Source organism: Dermacentor variabilis, chromosome 5 (genome assembly GCF_050947875.1).
Source record: "Dermacentor variabilis isolate Ectoservices chromosome 5, ASM5094787v1, whole genome shotgun sequence".
NCBI classification, from domain to species: domain Eukaryota; kingdom Metazoa; phylum Arthropoda; class Arachnida; order Ixodida; family Ixodidae; genus Dermacentor; species Dermacentor variabilis.
This window is the reverse complement of record NC_134572.1, coordinates 53,046,784-53,068,854: the sequence shown is the minus strand read 5'-3', so window position 1 is coordinate 53,068,854 and position 22,071 is coordinate 53,046,784. Positions and strand designations below refer to the sequence as shown.

At 43.1% G+C, this 22,071-nt stretch overlaps 1 protein-coding gene across 2 annotated transcripts in view; it reads left to right on the top strand.

Annotated features, from left to right (window-relative positions):
• The window catches only part of LOC142582606 (ATP-binding cassette sub-family G member 1-like), a 76,722-nt gene that overhangs the window by 34,133 nt on the left and 20,518 nt on the right, over nt 1-22,071 (top strand). For both annotated transcript variants that reach the window (XM_075692489.1, XM_075692490.1), the window contains 7 exons: nt 646-903; nt 2,815-2,932; nt 6,151-6,337; nt 10,071-10,216; nt 10,356-10,479; nt 12,772-12,886; nt 20,888-21,033. In XM_075692489.1, the coding sequence (XP_075548604.1) occupies nt 646-903; nt 2,815-2,932; nt 6,151-6,337; nt 10,071-10,216; nt 10,356-10,479; nt 12,772-12,886; nt 20,888-21,033 (1,094 nt within the window). The remainder of the gene's footprint in view (nt 1-645; nt 904-2,814; nt 2,933-6,150; nt 6,338-10,070; nt 10,217-10,355; nt 10,480-12,771; nt 12,887-20,887; nt 21,034-22,071) is intronic.

Genomic DNA, 22,071 nt, shown 5'->3' with positions numbered 1-22,071 from the left:
AATTCAGATGTAGATATGTGAATTATTCAGAACAAAATACAGATGGCGAAAAGAAATTGGCATATCTGTTGTTGAATTAAATATTGAAAGCTTTTCTAGGAAAATAGGAAAGGAAGCAAGAAAAGGTGAAACAGTTCAATTCAGTAACCACATGTGCACTTAATAGGTTGAGATAAATCAATGTGTGTACTCTGAACTGCATAGCGTATATATACATGGCAGGCAATATGTAATGACAGTTGGTTTGAACATGGTGAAAGTAATGCTATAATATGACTTCACGTATGGATTAGTGTACTTCTAAAGACCAGTTGATTAAATAGTGTGACAGGTAAGCCCTACCAAATATCACTGTGAGCCAAAGGAAACACATTTTAAAATTTCCCACCCTTTTCTACCTGATATTTATCCTTTTACTTCTGGAAGCAGGAACATAATATTTGGTATTTAATTTTATAACTAAACCTCCTATTCTTCAAACACATACATGTATTTGATCCAGTTCAAATTATTATACACTCAAAATTTCCCAGGAAGCTTACTTAAATTGTTTTGGATAACACGAAATCAAATTATCTAATTCTCTGCAGCTTCATTTAATGAGAACTGATGTTATTTTAACTCACTGACATACCTTTCATGCAGGCTCCAAGCTGGCTCTCTCAAATGAGTCTGAAGAGAAGGTACGGCGTACAGCAGCAACATCATTGGATAAGGAATCTCTTGACGAGTCGCAGCTGCTGCCGCAGGAGTTTGTGGTGTCCTTCCAGAATGGGGGTAGCCCTGTGGTTGACATCGAGAATGGTGCAGCACGATCGAGTGACATGTTCCGGCAGTCCCGGTGTAATGCTGTCTACCTTGACTGGAAAAACATCACATACACAGTGCCTGTCAAGAAGAAAGGTACACAAGCTAAGTGCAAACAGCAAGAAACATAACATTGATTTTTATCTGTTCTGTAAACTGTGGAAAAAAAGATACCTTCTTTTGGATTATTGTATAGCATGATATTTAAAGTACGAGAGCGAATCGGAAAGTATTTGCCCTGTTTTTTATTAGCCAATATAAGGTACATCCAGGTAACTACAAATATACATATCGTTCTACGTACCTTAGACTATTTTTCCAGATAACTCCACACCGGTTCATACCATTTGTCCCATTGCAGCACTAAATTTGAGATGCCCTTGCTGTCAGCCGGCGATGCATGCAGCCTCCCCGAACACGCGTTGCCATGCAAGTCTTCAAGGCCTTTTTCAAACTCACAACATCACCACCTCGCGCTTCTCAAAACAAGGCACCTTTCTCCATACGTGGGCTGCATTTCCCTGTGGATTTAGATGGGCGTTCGTCCCTTTCTCCATAGAAAACAAATCGCACTTCGTTGCTCGTATGCCTTGAACGCGTGAAGCACAACCACCACCGTCAACAACTGACAGCTGTGCCGTGCCTTGGAGCTACCGGCAGATAAGGCCGGGCCGGCCCAAGAAAGGTCCGCCGCTGGAAATGGATATGTTGACTTCTCATTTACAGCCGTAATTTGGCTGAAGAAGAACAGGGGCAAAGACATTCTGATTCGCCCTTGTAGTTGTGGGAGGAACTCGTCCAAAACAGCTGCTGAATAATGCAATAATGGGGCAGAACTGATGACAAAAGACTGAGTGGTGAGATATTATAGGTGCTAGTTTTATAATAATAAACATTTTAATGTGAAGGGTCCCCTAAAACGTGTCTATTTCTTCATTGTTATGCATTATTACGACATTGCTGCCTTTAGCAATGACACATACATGCTCTCATTTAATTTTAGCCTATAATAGCATATATGACAACAAACATAGCACTAAAAAACATGGCCGGCACACTTTAAACTGGAGCTCTGGTATTATTTTCCCTCTCTTATGGGAACTTGAGAGCACCTATGTCCCATGTGCAGCTTGCTATCTGCAGACCTGTTTATAATGACAAGCGTTGGAGTCAATGCTATCATGGTTTTGCTGGTGAAAGTGGAAAACACCGGCCATCTACGAACCCAACCTTCGAAGCAACGCATTCAGTCAAATGGACCCGAGCTGCCATCTGTCTTGAAAAATGAAAAATAAGAACCCTATTAAAATGCAGCAGCAGGGTAGCTTTGTGAGTAAACAGCAACACTGATCCAATAAGACCACTAAGCTTCATTTATGAGAGTCATAGCTCACAAGTGATGGCAGCTTTATCTTTCTACTGGAGCAACTGGACAACAAATGCATTAATACGCAAGATGTGACATCCACACTAAAGTCAAACTCGGTTAAGCCAATTTGAAAGAATTTATTTATGCTTTCCAACAGTCTCAAACAACCCACACGCTATAATCCAAAATATGCAGCAAGGTCGTAGCATGCTATCATTGCACACAGAACCGAACACGAGGGGTCAATTAGACTGAATAGATGCCAGGGAGATGGAAACAGTTGAGAGTGGCAGAGAACTAGATCCATTGATCGGGGTAAATTTACAGCGTACAAGGACTGCATAAAGGAAGTAGACAGGACGTCGGCACTAGTGTCTTGTCTGTCCTTGTGTGCCATAGATTTACCATGTATAACCAACTAGCCCAGACATCTGCTATGACCAGTGATTAGATTAGGAAGTCAGCAAGTATGGGGTGTGTGTTGAAAAGGCAGAGGTAACCAAGACCTCAAAGAGAGGCCTTTGTCCTACAGGGGACTTGCAAAACAGAGTGATGATGATGGTTATGGCACAGCAAAATGTCGTAAACACATGCTAACTGTATTACTTGGGCCCATGCACTGTTCTTCCGTCTTGCAGAAAAAAAGGCCCTCATCAGCCGCATGTATGGCAGGGCAGAACCAGGCACATTGACGGCCATCATGGGCCCCTCAGGTGCTGGCAAGACTACACTGATGAATGTCCTCTCTGGTCACTAGTAAGTGCTTAGTTTTCTTTGACAGTTCACTACATTTCAGGCTTGGCACAAGAACAAGTGCAAGAGCACGCGTACATTAACAAATTGAGGATGAAAAATATTTTATACGTGCAAGACAAGGCTCACAGCATTTGGCATAAATAGAAAAGCACGACTAATTTGGATTGATTACAAAATACCTTGACAGAAATGTTGAAAAGACGACTATGAAGTTCTGTGCAGTATGTACGGCAGGCTTTTGTTTTAGACTGAAACATTGTTTGCGCAAAATTAAGCCAAGTGCCTGCTTAAAGGTGTGTTCAGAAAAGATGTGGCTTCATTTTTAGTTTTCTCCGCAACACGTCACTGTAAAGATTAGTTGAGTACATTGAGATGGTGTCATTCTGCTACCTAGGTTTATCGGCCATCAGTAGCCAAGCATGTAGAGGCAACAGCCCCTTTTAATGATGGCCACCATTCTACAAATAATTCTCATTTAGTTGCAAAAATATACGTATCGTCAAAAATAGCCCTAGGTAATTCATGTTGTGGCTGCCGTTGTTGGACGTCTAGATCCCACACACTGTGCGAATCGGTTTAAGTGGAGCTTCCACTCGTGTTTCCGAAGAATGCTGTTCTTGTGTCACAACCCCATTTGCACCTCTAAATCACACAACCAAGTTAGAAGAAAGGGGGTTAATCAAGGGGCCCGATTTTTATTAGTCATATCATAAGACGGCCAACAAACACTGACACCAAGGACAACATAGGGGAAATTACATGTGCTTAATATATGAACTAAAGAAATGATAAATTAATGGAAATGAAAGTGGATCAAAAAAACAACTTGCCGCAAGTGGGAAACGATCAGTGGCGTAGCTAGGTCGTCTGGCACCCGGGGCCCACCGGTCTTAGGCCATAGGTCTTGCATAGTACGCTACAAACGGCACCATGCACTGTAAAACGGACCGGTGAAGGTGCTATAGCAATAAGTTTCGTGGCGATAGCTGTGGATGCAGCGTGCGACCACCCGGGCAGAGATTTGCTGGTACCAGAATAAGAAACTGTGCTCGTGCCGTCGCGCCTTTTCTTGTTCGCATGGAATCTAGTGGTCAGAAAATGTATACGATCACAGTCTGCAGCAGGGAATGGCGAAGTTTCGGTTATCGCCTATTAAAAGCGTGCGCTACGCTTCCGACAGCACCTTGCGCCATGAAACAGATAGACGAAGATGCTTATTGCATTAAGATTGGTGGCGATAGCTGTGAATGCCAGGTGCGACGACCCCGGAGAAGATTTGGTGGTAGCGAAATGCGAAACTGAGTGCGCGCCAGCGTTTATTCCAAGTGAGACGGACGGGTGACTATTGCGGGGAAACTGCCGCAGCGGGCAGCTATATATCTTCCTCGATCGCGCATGCATCACGCATTTTCTTGTTTACATATGGGATCTAGGGGCCAGAAAACGTATCAGTTTGGCAATGTACTGAACGTTGGTGCCGAAAAATCATGTTTTCCGGGCACGTCTGAACCGTTAAACAATGAACGTGACTCTATTGGGTCGTTTTTAATGTTCTTGATTGCGAACGTTGGCGCCGGGAGAACGTACGTAACGTGAACGTATCAACGAGGTTCTACAGTACTTTCCAGGTGACTTGCTTGCATCACAAAGCATAGTAAATTACTTGCACTGCCCCTCATGAATGCTAATTTCTGCAACATATTTATTACATTTGGCGATTTGACCCACTGCGTACTAAGAGATCTTTTCCTGTGCAGGGGTGCTATAATGTAAAGCTATTCCAATTCTGCAATCAGCTCTCCATGATTGGCCAAAATCATTTTTCGACCACACCCACTTCCCCTGTCTATCATGCGATGTTACGAAAACCGCGATAGCTTCCCATCTGATATGACATGCGCACACTCATTATGCACGAGTAGACCAAACAGAAGAAAAATTATTTCTGATTCGACGCCTTTTCGGCGTTAGCCCTCTGCTATTTGTCAGACGTGCTCGGGCTGCGCCCACTTCACCTGCCTGTCACACGACGTCACAAAACCACTAAAACTCACCGCGTCAAAGTGATGTGTACCCGTTAAAGATGCATTAATATGCCAAACAAGACCGAATTTTTTTCTGAATAGCTGCAGACTGCCCCATCCCGAAAGGAATAAAAGATGGCTGCCACCGATGGCTCAGGCACTGGCTACTCGTACCTGCCGGAGAGCAGAGGTTTATTTGCATATAGTATAGCTTTCTACATGGCCATATAATGTTTCTAGCACTTTTGGCATATTTACGACTTCGCACTGCCAACCCTTCTTTGCTGAGAACCCGTTTTGGTGGAATTCTTAACGGGCCGTTGCACGCCACCGTGATTTTACACAAGCCACCGCTACCTGAGTAAGAGAAAGCGTACCAATTGCAGTGGCTGGCACGTCCCTCTTTGTCCGATTATCTATTTTCAGTGCACTGGCTCAACCCCCGTCGAAATCCTCTCCACTTGAGTGCTCCTCACCTCTTGTCAGCCAATTAGATAAGAAAAACCACTCAATGTAGGCAATGTTATTCGTTTTGAAAGCAAACAAAAGTGACCTACTATAAATGAGGAGAGCATTTTATTGGGCTGTTCAGGCAACGCTGTAGGTCATTGCCCGATGCTTGCGTCGGCGGTTACGTAAATTTGACGTCAGGAGATTGCAATAGTTTTGTGTTATATGGCCCCAGGTTGACATATAAGCTGGCTGACATATTACTATCCTGGAATTTCAGAGCTCAGTGAAGACTACTGACAGGTGTTGTACCTGCAGTAATTCAAACATGGATATTTCAAACGTCTAGCCATCAATGTCGATTTTTGTTGGTCTGCTCTGGTTTCATTCATTTTGGGTCAACTAAATTTCAAAGTTTATGTTCAGCCGAAGCAGAAGAATGGAAACAAAACAGCTCATTTGAGAATGTTCATAACGATAATTGGCAAAATATTCAAGCTTTTATAGGATGTTAACAAATAACCCGAACCCAATCACCTCAAATGCACATAATTGTATTCTTGTTCTCGCCATATATCAGCTAGAACATGGTCAGGTATGTGCGTGATTTTTTCATGTAAGAAGCAGTCATTCTGTTCTGGACTACACCTTATTCAGATTTCAATAATTCATGTCACAACCTGTGGTCCCAGTGGTTTATGTTATTTATAAGCTGACTGCAACCATGCCTTGTCTGTTATGCAGTGACAAGGGCTACCAAGGCGAAGTCCAAGTCAATGGCTGGGTGCGGGACACAGAGCTCTTCAACCAGCAAAGCTGCTACGTCATGCAGGATGACTGCCTGCTCCCCGAACTTACAGTGCGTGAGGCACTCACCGTGGGTGTCCAGCTGCGTATGCCGTCCCTCAACCGCTCCAAGCGTGAGCAGCTGGTGGGTGCAAATACAATCTACAGCTCATCAATTTCGCATGTTTTCTTTTGTTTTTGTGTGTGTGTGTCAGCTGTGCTTCATGCTTGTGCAAGGTCATTGTTTCTGATGAGTTCTTTTCAATTCGCCTTATCCTGTCTCTGATCCTTTCTTTTACTGTGATAGCAGTTGCAGACTTGTAGATGCATGGGCTTGCAAATTGTGATGCACTTTTAGGGTAAACACCCCATTAATGTTTAAGCCTCCATAACTTTTGCATTTCTTCTACTTCATGGGGTAAACATGCATTATGCAATGCCAAATGCAGACATCTATTAATGAAAAGTTGGTCTACTGAATTTCATGCCAAGTTTAATCTGCTGCACTTGAATGTGTGCCAATGAGGATGAATTGTTTTACAGCAAAGCTGTATATGGCTAGCTGGTTCGTCCATCCATCCGTCCATCTGTCGGTCGCCTATACACCAAAAACTCCTCCGGCGTAACCTCATGCACATGCATGGAAAAAAAAAAAGGAGAGAGAGAAAGATAGGCGCACAATTAGCCAACACCACTTAGATAGCACAAAGTCTGTTTACTCCAATCCACGACGTCGCGCTACCTGGCCCAAAATTTCCATTGACAAGGCTGGCACGATGAAAGTGGCGACATCAAAATGACTGTTACCTACTCAGGAGCATCCCCATTATATTCTATGGCAGTCAGGCCAGGTAACATGATGTCATAGATCGGAGTGATAAGGCCTTTGCTAGGTGGTGTTGGATTAGCTGCGCCAGTAGTGACGTCGTTGCTCTCTATCACAGCTGAGCATGCACACAGGGGTTTCTTTCCAGCTCTGAAATGGGTAGGCCACACGTCATACGTATTCCTGACGAGCAGGCAGCTTTTGATCAATAATGCCACGAGCAAAACCGGGAACTAGCTCGTCTGCGCCATGCCTATGCTGCAGCCCAGGCACAAGAACAGGCTCATACAGCCAAGCGCAAGCAGCAGTTCTTCTCCAGCTCTGAAATGGGCAGGCCACGCGTCATACTTACTCCTTACAAGCAGGCAGTTTTTTATCAATAATGCCACAAGCAGAACTGAGAACGAGCTTGTCTGCGCCATGCCGATGCTGCAGCCCGAGTACAAGAACAGGCTCGTGCAGCCGAGCGCAACTCTGTACTAAGGATCCAGCAGCCTACCAAGCCATCCTTTAATGAACCGCCCAGATTAGCCCAGTGATAAACACCGAGCCTGCGCGTTTCAGCTTTGCTGGTTAACCATCTGTACGGAGTGCTTAGGCGGTGGCTTTTTGATGTGCAACTATGCTTCATTATGAGTCTTCCATTGTAGCAACATCAAAACAAATCTTTTGTTGATCGCCACACAGGTACTTGGTGAAAATCACTGCTTTACCAGCTAACAGCAAGTTAAAATTCTCAGCATAATGGATAATGTATCTAAATATAGAAGAAGTAGTTGCAGCACTTTTTTAGGTCGCATATTATGAAGCTTTCAGTCTGATTGTAGGCTTGTTTGAAATCAACTTTGCTTAAATGACACTTTTGCCTAGTTCAGACTTCATTGCTTTGTTGCAAAATTTATCGTTCGAAAATATTTTTTTCATTTAAGTACCAAAAACAACATGAACTGCACAGCTTAAAGGCGCTGAACCTGACAGTGCTGGTCCGCTAAAGTAAATGCTCTTGATCATTGGAAGCTGTTTGAAGTGCAGCAAAACAGAGCAAAGCCCTGCACTATATAGTACTGTTAAGCTTCGATATGACGAATAATTTAGTAAGATATACGATACAACAAGCTTCTTTAAGCATCTAATCTAAGTTGCATGGAGCATCATGAGCTTTTTACCGTGATTTAGCGAAGTAATTGCATTTATTGGTTCTATTCAGTGAAGTCCACACGCATTCCATGCATGTAACTGGAGCCTTTGTGACTAGCAAATGAGAAGCAAAACATCACCCTACAAAAAATTAGTCATTTGCTAGTGACCTTTCATATGGAAATGTTGCCAGAGAGCAGTGAAAACACACTATACTCAATGACAACTTTCTGTGGCTGTGAAGGCAAAGATGTGGGCGCATGGCTGCTGCACAAGTGTTACCGCACCAAGTAGTCCGGCAGCGTTTGACACTGTTTTTGGTTGCTCGGAACAGATGCTGAATCGACGCAGCTGCCGCATGCAATGGTGTTGCGTTTCCCCAGGCACTGAAGTGAAACACCGCAAAATAAGCAAACTTTTACACTCAGTGGTGTTTACACCTGCCGACGGGCTAGATGGTGCTTTGCTGATAAACGGAAAATAATCGCGCAGGAAGACACACACGAACAGCCAAGAAAGACACAGGACAGGCGCTAAACTATCTTTCAAACAATGAGGGCTTTTATATGTACAAAACTAGCCTGTCCCGTGTCTTTCTCGGCTGTTCGTGTGTGTCTTCCTGTGCGCTTATTTTCCGTTGAAGTCATATTGGTGTGTTCCGGCTTATTTAACTGTCGCTAATAAGGTGTTTATGTTTTGTCTTCCCCAGCCTAAACAAATGTGGATTAAAACGCGGGACCCTTTTCAGATGCGCTCTCACTTGTGCGCGCTTTGCCTCCGTAGCTTTCCCTTCATAGCCACAGAAAGTCGTCCATGAGTACAGCCATCGAGTAGAGCACAGAACCCACCACTTCACTCTGTCATTGTGGATAAGCACCAGCGCAAAGCAGCGACGTCCTTTGAGGAATGAGTTCAACGAAATGCTTACATAAAAGAGACACTTATGGAGCTTTGCATGGGAAGCTTCCATAATGAGCCATACTTAGCCCAATCTTCCTTCCTATTACCCATATGCCCGAACAAGCTTTGAGCCATAATTTGAGTACTATATTATTATCTCTGTTGTGCTGGTACAATAACTTCACTAAGCACACCCCACTTGTGTTCAGCATCATTCAGACATGCTCCCGAATGCTCCAGCAGCCAGTCACAAAAGGAAAAACGCCAATCAGAAGTTAGCTTATGAGCACCTCAGCGATGGCAAATGGAATGCCTGCAGTCTTGCTGCCGCTATGCCACATCATTATCTCAGACAATTATCACAAAAGCAATGCAATAAACTTGGCCTCATTACTCATTACACCATTGTCAACTGACAAAATGGCAGTCAAGTGTTGGTGGGCCATGATGATGATGAGACATTTATGCTTTATGCCTTGTTTAAAGTCTTGTTTTTTATTGTAGGTACAATGCACCCTAGCACCTTTTCTAAAAAAGAAGATAAGTGTATTAGTATTCTCCTGTACATATATACATTTCATACCCATTTATGGCAATACGCATGGGACCCAGTAGTCTGCTCCAGTAGTGCCACTTTCCTGGACATTTTATAACTTTTGCTTCTAGAGCACAGACAAGTTTTTCCACATTCCGCTTCCACTCCTCAGCTTCCACATGCAACTGTACAAGAAACTATGAAAAGTGTTGAAAGAAAACTATCGTCACCCTGACGACAGCGAAATAACTGTAAATAATGGCATTTTGAGAAAGTAGTGCCCTCTTATGTGACACTCCAGTTTCAGTGCAGATGAGCGGGCACTATAAATACTAGTATACAGGAGACAATTGTGCGGTGAACCAAAATAAGCTTTGCTCTGTACACATAGCAACACAACTAGTAAGCATCACTGAAAAAAATTCTTGGTCAATACCAGTGAAATGGGTTGGTACAATTGCAGTCACCTTCTCAATGCAGGTGGACGAAGCAGTGACGCGATGGGGTCTGGACATATGTCAGCACACACGTGCCAGCTGCCTCTCAGGTGGTCAGCGCAAGCGGCTAGCAATCTCCCAGGAGCTAATCAGCAACCCCCCAGTCATCTTCCTCGATGAGCCTACCAGGTCGAGTTTCTTTGCAGTGACTCAATTATGACATGCGCTGCATGCGTGCCTTACACAGGTGACATGTCAAATTGTATCATTTCTTGAAGTAAACGCTGCTTACTTACACGTATGCGTACACGATATGGGTTAATTGCAGTGGCCTGGACAGTGCTTCTGCACTCCGCTGTGTGAAGGTGATGAAGACATTGGCTGCAGCTGGCCACACGGTGCTCTGCTCCATACACAATCCGAGTGCAAAACTCTTCTCACACTTTGATAGGGTGAGTATGCAACTCATTCTTAGTATTTACAGTTTCTGCACTAAAATTATTTTATAGGACAGGAGGAAATGTCTGTTTCGGTCAAACATATACAGTCAACTTCTGTTAATTCGACCCCAACAGAACCGATCAAATTGGTCGAACATTGAACTGTCTGGCATGTTCAATTGAACAGGAGGAAGACAAAGTGCCAAACACACTGCTGATTCATTCATTCATTCATTCATTCATTCATTCATATTTGCCTGATTCTAACATGTCTACGAATCGCATGTTAACCTACTTCTTATGGGTTCAAAGTAGAAAACTAACATAGAAATCACATTGGAGCTTCTAAACAATGTAGAAGCTTAACACACACTCAATTTTTAGCTAAAAGAATATAACATGCCTCCAATTCTGACAGTATGAAAAGACTGAACTAGCAAAGTTTATGTTCACGTAATGTAAATTTATTTATTTGATGCCTATCATCATGGCTCTCACACAATGCTTTATCATTGTTTATGAAGAACAACAACATGTCATCCTCAGTGCAGCCTTTAGTGTGTTTAATATTGTGCATTTATCAGATGACTCCGCAACAATTGTAAACAGGATAGTGGCCCACACCTATACTTGCCACATCACTAGTTAATCCTGTGATGCACATGCAATGCTCTGGAACATCAAGAACACAAGGTGCAACTTGTTAGTGCTAGCTTAATATGTAAAATAACTTATTGTTTGCATGCGCTTTTGTTATCAGATTGAAAGTGCCACATCATCGTCATGTTATGGGAAAAGTTTTTTTGTCGCCATTCATCATACAGCCTCCTTCACAAAATTCTGTGCCATCCATGGTCATCATCTTGTGATGGCAATGACGCTGGCTAGGCTGGCTTTGATGGTAGTCTGTGGCAAACGCCACAAACGCAGTCTCGGTTTCGTATCGAATTGCACTGAATTGTTTTGGGAATAAAAATTGTGTGTTAGAATTGGAATCGGAATCAAATTAACCAAAAGATTTAATTAGCTGGAATCAAACTAACACGAGTCTATTGTATTTAATTTAATAGCTAAGTGGACAGGGACAAGTGCTTGTTAAGCCATCAATCAGTTGTGCAGTACACAAATCTGTTGTCCTTGTTTGCATTCTATCTGTAAGCTCAAACTCCAAGGGTGGAGGCAACCACTTGAATATATAGTATAAGAAATCTGCACATATAAACTGTAACTCCTAATTTTGTAGATGTGTTATTGTAGCATGGGACCCTATAACATAAACTATTCCAATCTGTTTTTATTCCAATCTCCTGATGTCAAATTTGCGTAACCGCCAACGTAAGCATCGGGTAGTCACCTGCAGGGTTGTCTGGACAGAGCACTCAAACGTTCTCCTCGTTCATATGAGGTCACTTTTGTTTGCTTGAAAAATGAATAACATTGCCTACAATGAGCGGCTTGACTTATCAAATTGGATGACAAGCGAGGAGCACCCTCAAGTGGAGAGGGATTCGATGGGGCCGAGCCACTGCACTCAAAATCGATAATCGGATCAAGAGGGTGGTGCCGGCGTCTGCTGTTGGTCTGCTTTCCCTTACTTAGCTTGCAATGGCTGGTCAAAAATCACAGTGACACGCAACGGAAGCTTAAGAATGACGCTAAAACAGATCCTCAGCAAAAAAGAGTTAGCAAAATGAGGTCATAAATGTGCCGAAAGTGCTCGGAAATGTTACACGACCATGCAAGAAGTTTTATTATACGCAAATAAACCCATGCTCTCCGGCAGGTGCAGTAGTGAATGCCTGAGCGATTGGCGGCAGCCATCTTTTATTCCTTTCGAAACGGGGCAGCCTGAGGCTGTCCAGAAGAAAATTCAGTTTTGTTCGGTATATTAATGCATCTTTAGCACATACACATCACTTTGACGTGGTGAGCTTTTGCGGTTTTGTGGCATCGCATGACTGGCAGCTGAAGTGGGTGCAGCCCAAAAACCTTTGACCAATAGCCAAGGGCTAATGGCGAAAGGCATCGAATCAGAAATAACTATTTTTCTTTTGTTCAATCAAATCGTGCATAACCAGTGCGTATGCGTCATATCAAATGGGGAGCTATCGCGGTTTTCGTAACATCGCGTGACAGACAGGTGAAGTTGGGGTGGTCCAAAAGAGTTGTTGACCAATCGCGGAGGGCTGATTGGAGAATTGGAATAGAAAGGTTTGGAATAGTTTCACGTTATAGTGCCCATGGTGTCCCCACCATTGCTCTGAATTGACATGTATGCTTCCTGTCTCTCATCACACTGTACAGCTCTACATGATTTCGGAAGGAATGTGCATCTACAATGGGCCAGTGGACAAGCTGCTCAACTTTCTGTCCACGCAGAACCTGCACTGTCCCATTTACCACAACCCAGCAGACTTTAGTGAGTATAGGGACTATTTGATAGCCTTCTTTTACAGTAAACAATCGCCTTTGCCACAGCTGGCATTGATCGCCGAGGTTCATTGAAGAGCGGCTCATACCCACTGACACACACCTTATTTTGCCACGCATAACCCGCCGCTGCCTATAACCTGCACTCTCATTTACAACAACCTGGAAAACAAAATCAAAATGTATAACCAGAAGAGATAACTGCATACAAAAACACTCAAATCTTTGCAAAAACAGTCTCCATTCGCGGATGTGCGACTCATCTGCGTCGATTCTTCAGCCAGCGGCTGTGTTCCGGCCTTTCTTCAGCAATGCTGATAAAGCTGGATTCACATGATGAATGTGATCGCAGACGAATCAGTCGCATGACATATGACGCGAATGGATCACTTCGCATCCAGCATTCACATGACAGGATGACAGTCTGGATGGAGCAGCTCTTGCATGTGCAATGGTGATAGAGCAAACTCAACCAAGTTGAAAATTCCAACAGTGATTTGGCTCTCCGCTGTATGTAATTAGAATATAACTAACTCTAGAGGCATGCAATGACATCTAACCACAAGGGAGCCACCATGTTGCTCTACTGGGCAGGCACAGACTATGAGATGCAATTCAGACGAGGTGCACAATCAGCACTATGCCAAGTCTCCTTCAGTATGGTGGCGCCATCTAGATCAGGCTCTTTCAAGTGCACCCGTTCACACCCCGTAAATTTTGCATGGAAATTTTGTAAATAATTATCAAGTCCTTTTCAAAAATATGAGGAATGAATTTTATACATTGTCCGTATGTATGTGCTACATGTAAATGCTTGTTCTTGCATCATATTTTGATTGTTTTTAGTATTGCGAAAATGAGAGTTAGCTACATGGCAGCAGCATTGCGGTTGCCACTTTTTTGCCCAGCTTTTTCTCTAAAGTCAGTATTGGGGGCGAGCTCCACCACTGGAAAAGTTGGCGTGACAGGGCATGAGGAATCACGTGGACACAGTGGCCACGTCAGTTGCTTCAAAAAGAACCACGCAAGCTGAAAATGAAAGTTTATAGTCCCACCTGCGCTGCATTTCTGATTAAGTGGGGAGGTTCCCCACTTCAGATGTCAACTTGACAACACTTCAAAGCACTATAATAGGTAGTGGCTGCCTTTGAAGGCATCCAACATGGTAGGCTACTGCTCGCTGCCGCAGTGACGTACGTATGCAACAGAGCCTCGTGTCAGCCTTCACGCAGCCCACGGGGCAAGAAGCTGTATAAAGCTTGAGTCGCGAAACTTAGAATTGGCAAGCAGCCATCGGCTACAACTCGGGTGTGCAGCAAGCACTTCTGCGAGGAAGATTTCTGCTATGGCATCAGGGCTATGATGTTCAGTAAGTAGCAGAAAGAGCGCACTGAGATGCTCACTCACACGCGCTGCCTGGCTAATGTCATAAAGCTTTGATCTATGAACTTGATGCTAGATACTGCCAAGTTCACTGCAATGGAAAGGGAACGGTAAGAAGCACATTAAAAGAAGGTATGGCATATGCTCATGTTTGTCTTAGCACCAAACAATGAATGTATACTGGATTAAGAAAAAGTAGCTGTGCAAAATTGCTCACTGAGAACACCGATGAACACACAGTGCGGTGCAACTAGAGAAATAATGATATTGAAATGCCCAAGAATTCAGAAGAAACAAAAAAAAGAAAGACTGAATCATCGCGATGGCACATCACAAGTCACCATAGGTGTCCAAGTCCCTCGTTAGAATGAAATTATTTTTAAACAGCTGTGATAGCATCCACGCAACAATGGTTACTAGTCTACTATGAAATGATCATATGCTGCGGCCTATAGCTCACGGTACGGTGCAAAAACGCACTAGCAGTGAAAGTGAAACATTGTGTCCGGACATGCATGCATACACACAGTCGGTCGCTGCGAACCAGTGCGATTGCTGCTATGAGGCATCATTCTGTTATGCTCCATTTGGTTATACAGACAGTCCACTATAAGAACATATTTCACATAGTTTGCTCTCAGCGATTGCCTACCTTTCATGCAAGAAACCAGTTCAGGGGACTCCATCGTGGCGACCGTGTGCAGTGGGCGTTCACTGCATGTATTCGGTAAAGAGACAGCATCTGTAAACCATCTTGTGCTTTCTGTTTGCCCAAGGTTATTATTTTGACAGTAAAGAACTTCTGCCATTCCAAGAGGGCGTACAGAAATGTCCAGGAGGGCTCCCACATGGTGTTTTTATTGAGCAACGACAGCCAAACCTACGAGGAGCGTGTCGCGTTATCCCTCATACTATGCAAGCGAGCCGCTTCCGACAGATGGCGACTCTGTAAGTCCTCACCGCTAATAGTAACTCGCAAAGCGCTTCGCACGGACTGAGAGAGTTCCACGGGAATGGATAACTTATGATCACATAATACACAATTCCCAAGCTAAAATCGCGATTTGCTCTGCTGCTACGTGTACCATTCACCAGCTATTAAATGCAAAATGGCAACCGATAAAGAGGAGGACAACAGGCGATCATGAAGAAGTGGAGAAGGGGTCTTCAACACACAAAGGTGGAGAGAGGGTGGAATTCCCCAAGAGATAACAAAACTGAATGGCAGAGAACCTTGCCTTGAAGCCACACCTCAAGGCAAAATTCACATTTTACTGTTAACTGTTTTTGAATTTTTGCTGTGGGTTGTAAGTGCAAAAATACAGTACCTAGTGTCCCAAGTTGACTTGAAACAGGTTTATTGAAGAGCGGCACATAACTTGTGGCACATACCCAGTAGCACATACAGGAGTGGGACTGCCCATAGTAATTTTGGAGCAATTTTTGGAGCAGGCCAATCTGAATTTTGGAGGAATAATGGAATATGGCAACATACTTCGAAACCATGACGAAACAGAATAAACCAACATGAGCGCTGTACTGCAACTGTCTTAAGCAACGGCTTAAGCTGAATTTTGAAGCAGATTACCCCAATACTGAAACCGTCTAGTGCATGCAAATTTTGGCAGTAGTGCCTGTACATGTTTAATTAGTGGTTGCAACCACAAAAAACATGCATTTTGCAGTAGTGAATCCGAAATTTCGAAAAATAGCCCAGAATATTTTTTATACATACATTTTTCGTTAATGTCTCGACAGTGTCGGTGAAGTGCATGGAAATGCACTTCACCAACAAACTGTACAGAGAAGCCAGAGTTATGAACTGCCATGTTTTATTACGGCAATGGCAATTACATGAAGCCTCCAGGCGCATTACTGCTGTGCATGTCGCCATCACCGTGATGTTCCGTATAAAGTCCAAGGGTGATAATGTTGTCGGTGCGTGCCGTATGCACGAGTGAAAGTGTGCAACGGTGAGCCGATGATGGTGGCTCAAACTTGCGTGCACAAGGGAGGAAAGCGGGGAGAATGCGCACAGTCTTTCACCATGCACAAGGCACCGGAGAGAGAGGGGAGAGGGGGAGGTAGGGGGGGTTCTACTCCGATGGCTGCTGCGTATAGCATGGCTGCGCAGGCCCAATCTTGAAAGCTACTTGCAATGGGGACAGAGTGCATGCACTGAATGCTGATAGCTTCGTGTGCACTGTGTTTTCGCCGCTTAGTTCCCGTTGAAGCGAGAGGCAGCATGAAAGCCAATTCACCTGCTGCCACCGTGCTTCCTCACTCCAGCGTTTTGACAGTGAGTGGGCACGGTGATCGTGCAAGATGTGCTCACGTCTGCTTGTTGATTTAGTTAGTAGGTGGCGAATGTTTACAGGTTTATACGGCTGATAAAAGTAATATCCTTAGTTCCTACAGCTGTCAATTAGTTTGCTTTTGCAATCGATGCTTTGTCTTTCATGCAAAACTGCGATTTCTTTAAGGCCATTTCTACTTAATAAACCAGGGCGATTCCAAAGCACCTAATGCTTAACTTTCTGGTATAACGTAAAACTATTACAATGTTTTTATTCCAAATCCGCCAATAGCCCTTCGTAATAGGTAAAAATGGCTTAAGCCTAGCCACATGGGCATAACAACAGATTGGAATGGTTTTATGTTATACCAGCCCTGGGGACAGAGACACCCACCTGCTGAACTCGCTGCAGTGTGCACCTCCCTAAAATCTGGTTCGCTTGCAGCGCCCTCAGCCTACTTTTCATTGTTTTGCGCCTCAGGGAGCACCACACCACTCGACCCACTCAACTGTATTCTAGTACACTCTGAATACAGCAGCCCTGGCCATTCCAACAACAGTGATGACAGCAGGAAGTGGTCATGCGCGTGCCTGCCACTTGCCGGAAGTGCCAAAAAGTCCAGTGTTATAAGCGAGAAAATTATGAGAAACTACGCGGGAGGTACCATTGCACTACGTACGGAATGTGAACGGCTGCACTCTTTTTCGGGAGCACGAATCTGCTCGCTGTTGGTGGCCACTGCCGGAGCACAGATGCTGAAGCCGTTCTGGCGTAGCATGGCACAATTTCGGTCTAGCCAATAACACAGATTGGCAAGGAATGGGTTAACTGAGGGACGGCACATATGCAATGTGACATGCCCATGACCCAAGTTGGCCCAGCGACTGTTTTCAAACCCGTTTCCCTCGTCACTGCGGCACGATGCTCTAAGTTGGCAGGAAAATGGTTAGACACATCGGCAGACAGGCAACCAGCCTCCAGCAAGTGTGTAAAGTAGCATAATAATGCTGATTGCATTAAATATGTCTGATTAGCAGTTGCACAGATTGTAGATTGGCAACAGGCAAAAATCATCTCACTTTTATGACGACTGTAGCAGTGACACAAAGGCACAAAGAAACTGCGCCAACTAAGTTTGAGGACAGGCCTTCACTTCGTCATGATACTAAACTGGAAACAAGATCACAGATAACAGCTACTGCAACTGAGAAAATTGCATAATAACTGTGCAACCTAATCATGAGAAGAAAATCTACATAATAATAAATATGGGCTGGAGTGCATACAGCAGACATTACCAAATCTTGAATGGGAGCTTGCCATTGTCATTGAAAAGAAAAGTATACGATAATTGCGTTTTACCGATACTGACATAAAGAGCAGAAACTTGGAGGTTAACAAAGACGCTCAAGAACATGTTTACAACCAAGCGAAGTGTGATGGAACAAAAACATTAAACAGCGTAGCATTAAGAAACGGGAAGAGAGAGGTGTGGATCAGAGAGCAAACATAAATAGCTTATATTCTAGTTGACATTATGAGAAAAAAAATGGAGCTGGGCAGGCCATGTAATGCATATGGCAAATAGCCAGTGGACTGTTAGAGTTAGTATGGGTACCAAGGAAAGGAAAGTGTAGTCAAGGATGGCAGAAAATGAGGTGGGTGATGAAACAGGGAAATCTGCAGGAGCAAGGTCGGAATCAGCCAGCATAAGAAACGGGTAACTGGAGATCGCTGGGAGAAGCCTTCGTCCTGCAGTGAATATTAAAATTAGCTGATGATGAACTTTACAACACTGTACATCACATCAGTGGTGCAAACAACGTGTGTGTGTGTGACCAAGAGAACCAATTTCTTGCTTTAAAATTATAAATCTATGCGCAACCTAGGCACAAATAGGGTGTGCTTAGGCTGGTTATTGCAGTGTGTCATCCTAAAGATTAAACATTCTGCTTGCTTAACTTGTCTCACCCAGCAATAATGTCTACAGTACACTCACTCACTGTACACTCACTGTAATACTGCCTTTTATCCTTTTTTAATCAATAAATATCTAAAAAAGAAAAAGCACTCAGCAACTTGTAAGCAATCAAAGGGCATCATCGATCCGTGGCAAGGATATGTCTCGATCTTATTAACCCCTTAACCATCTTATTATTTTGACAATTTGTATGGCCAAGCTGCTTATATTTTAAAAATCTGATATTGAATATTTTTCTTATAAAATGCAGGTTTTCAATGCTGAAAAAAGAAATTTAAGCACATACTAAGTTAAATTAGCATAATAAAGTTTATTATTGCCCATTATAAAGGAGGTCAGTTGCCTGCTGGTAATCAACAATAAAAAACGGAGCAAGAGCGCAGTTCAGAAAGTTCTAGTATTATTCTGACAATGCCTTACCGGGGATGCCCAGAAACCAAAACCGAGGAGTATTCATGGGGATGTCGTTCATGTCGATGCCCTGCCAATGATGTGCACTGGCAATAGTGTCTTCTGAGCGATCTTTTTCATCTGACGAATTGCGCTAATATCGAAGTCGTCGCTATCGCTTTCGTTTCCAGAAACGAAGTAAATTTTCGTGTCTGAATCATTATCGTCCGAGGAGCTGGATGACGGCAAAAGGCTTCTTTTCTGTGACAACAGACCAGCAACCACTGTACACCATTTTGGAAACACGAGTTGCCACCAAAGAAGTGCAAAACGGTGATTGAAAAAAAAAATAAATTACCTGCAAAGCGCCACACCAACTAGCCCACAAACGAGCATGTCTCATTCAAAATAGCAGACAAGCTACACTCATCCAGAACGGTTTTGGGGCAGTTCAGCAAAGATGAGCTTCGTTCATCTGAAATGGTTAAGGGGTTAAGGCACTGGTAATCCACGCAGAAAGCGGATGGAACCATCTCTTTCTTTAGATCATTGTAATCATCAGTACTTTATTATTATTATTATTATTATTATTATTATTATTATTATTATTATTATTATTATTATTATTATTATTATTATTAAATAAACATTTAATTTGCATTTCAGGTGTTTTATCTATGTTAAGCAACTTTACATCATGGATGTTTTAATTGGACAGTGGTTATTTAAGGCAGCAAGTAGAGTGGCACCTGACATAATTTTATGTTGCTTTATGCCAGCTCCAAGCATGTCTGAAAGGGTACAAGCAAGCTAGTATGCAAACAAAGCATCGGTGTGAAGTAGTCTTGCAATGTGATCCATTGACGCGATGCGAGGCTGCATGGTCTCTATTGCACAAACAAAGCAGGCCTGGTGTGTGCCCGTCTGAAAGGTGTTGACTGTGCGACGCAGTCCTTTTACTATATCTTAGCCTATCATGATGAATGATTGCTCACAAAGTTCATTCTTGAACATCCTCTGGTATGCATTAGTGCCCCCTCAAGTGCACATCTCAGTTTCTGGTTGTTCATAATGTCGTACTGAAACATTCTGCTTGTAAGGACGCTAAAGATAAGAGTAGAGTTAAACTAGTTGGGTAAATTGCACTTCTAGAGCAACTGTTATGATATACGTCTTGGTATATGTCAGAGCGAACACAGAAACAAGGGATGGTTGTTGGTGCTACTTTGAAATTCCCACACCAATTGCACAGGACATCAAATTATTATGACAGCTTCTGTTCATGGCTAGTTAACTCATTATATTAGATAGTGAAGAACTATCATATTGCTTTAGAAATATACAGAGACTCAGCCCGCCAACCCTTGTGAACTTTTTCTGACTAAAAATGTCCAAAATAATATGCGAGAACGGCGCAAAACTCGTGGCCCCCTGCCAACATCAATGGGCCCGTATAGTTCATACACGGAATTAAACTTAATTTTAGCCTTCATTATCAGTGCTGTAATCACTTTTGTACTATAAATATTATCAAATACAGTTTCTTCTGTATAGTCAACCAGTCTAAACTGTTTTAGTGTTTTTCTTTAGTATTCATTTCACCCAGTAGCTACTGGGCACATTATGCATCTTTTGTTGCGATATAATAATATGAGTAAGTTACTGGCATTTTCCATCCTGTCACCTATAATGTTACAATAGTGGTAATCACATGCATTATTCAAGTATACACATGACGATCCGACAAGCAAAAGGATTTGCCTTGTGCATGCATTGACCACAGAGTTATGACTAAGAGCTACAACATAAGAGTATAAGCCTTTCCTCAAAAGCGTTGGTAATGTGCCCGGTTTTTACAGAAAAATACCTGCTTCATTCTCTTCAGCAATCTGCATCACTGGCAGTACTTATTGGTGCGACTTCGTGTTCTGTATTGCAGTCACTGAAATTGCATCTGGTGAGTATGGGAACCTAAACAAGCAGTTGGCAAAATCATTCACACCAGACTACTCAGAGGAGGTCAAGGAAAAAAAGCTGGACCATCCTGTACTCACAGAGTATGGAGGCAAGATCATGAACAAGAAGGTGGGTTGTTGTCCATTTGCAGAGGCTACTGCTTCTGCAAACAGGCAGTTTGTAACAAAAGCTAACAATGTCCAAGTAATTCAGTCTTCTCAACCACTTTGCAGGTGTTTATAATTAAGTCACATTCCAAAGCAAAGAGGTGGGGAGCGTAGCTTCTGAAATCATTGTGTCACGTTGGTGGGGTGGTTCCGTGTACAGTATCCTAAATGGGTCTTACACACACCGCCTTTATGAAAAGGCCTGCACTTTGTGGTGGCTGCTTATGGCATCAGCAGCAGGTGACTAGGAAAGGCTCGACAGCTACTAGAGCCAGCAGTTGGCAACAGAAAGAAATACAAACGCCAAGCAACAGCTACAGTCAAGTAAAGAAAGCTCAGAGTTCGCACCTATAGTTGCTGCTAGCATCTGTAAAGCTTCTTGCATTCTCTTAGTAGTAGCTTAATAAGCAGCTGCTACAGATCACAGGCCACATGCTTGTGCGTTCCCTTTCATGAAGGTGATGTGTGTATTTCTTAAATAAGGAACTGATGGGTGAAGAATGCTGATCACAGCTGCCTAATGGTTTCCGAACCATTCTGGCTGTAGAGAACTCCCCTGCACTTTAGAAAGCAGTTGGGAGCTTGTAGTTGTGTCGTCGCTGTCTAGATACACTTGAACTTGTTGTAAATTGAAGATCAGTTTTTGCATTTCCTAGGGGGGTCTATAAGTAAAATATATCACAACAAAACTTTGTATTCATATAGTACTGCGTTCACACATTTATTAATCTAGACTTGCACTACTTATTGCATGTACTATTTACCAAACAAAAAACAAATTTACATATGGCCTATAGGGAATCTAAAATGGGAACAATAGATAGTATTGTCAACCTATTTGCTAGAAAGGCAATATGGAAACGAATGAAAAAGCTTTAGCTATAGCGAACAAATCTTCCACTGGCTTGAGTTTTGTAATGCTATAAATACCATTGATAAATAGTGTTTCAGTGGGGTGCCTCTTAACAGTGAGCTGTAAGTGCTCATATATTTCTTGCAC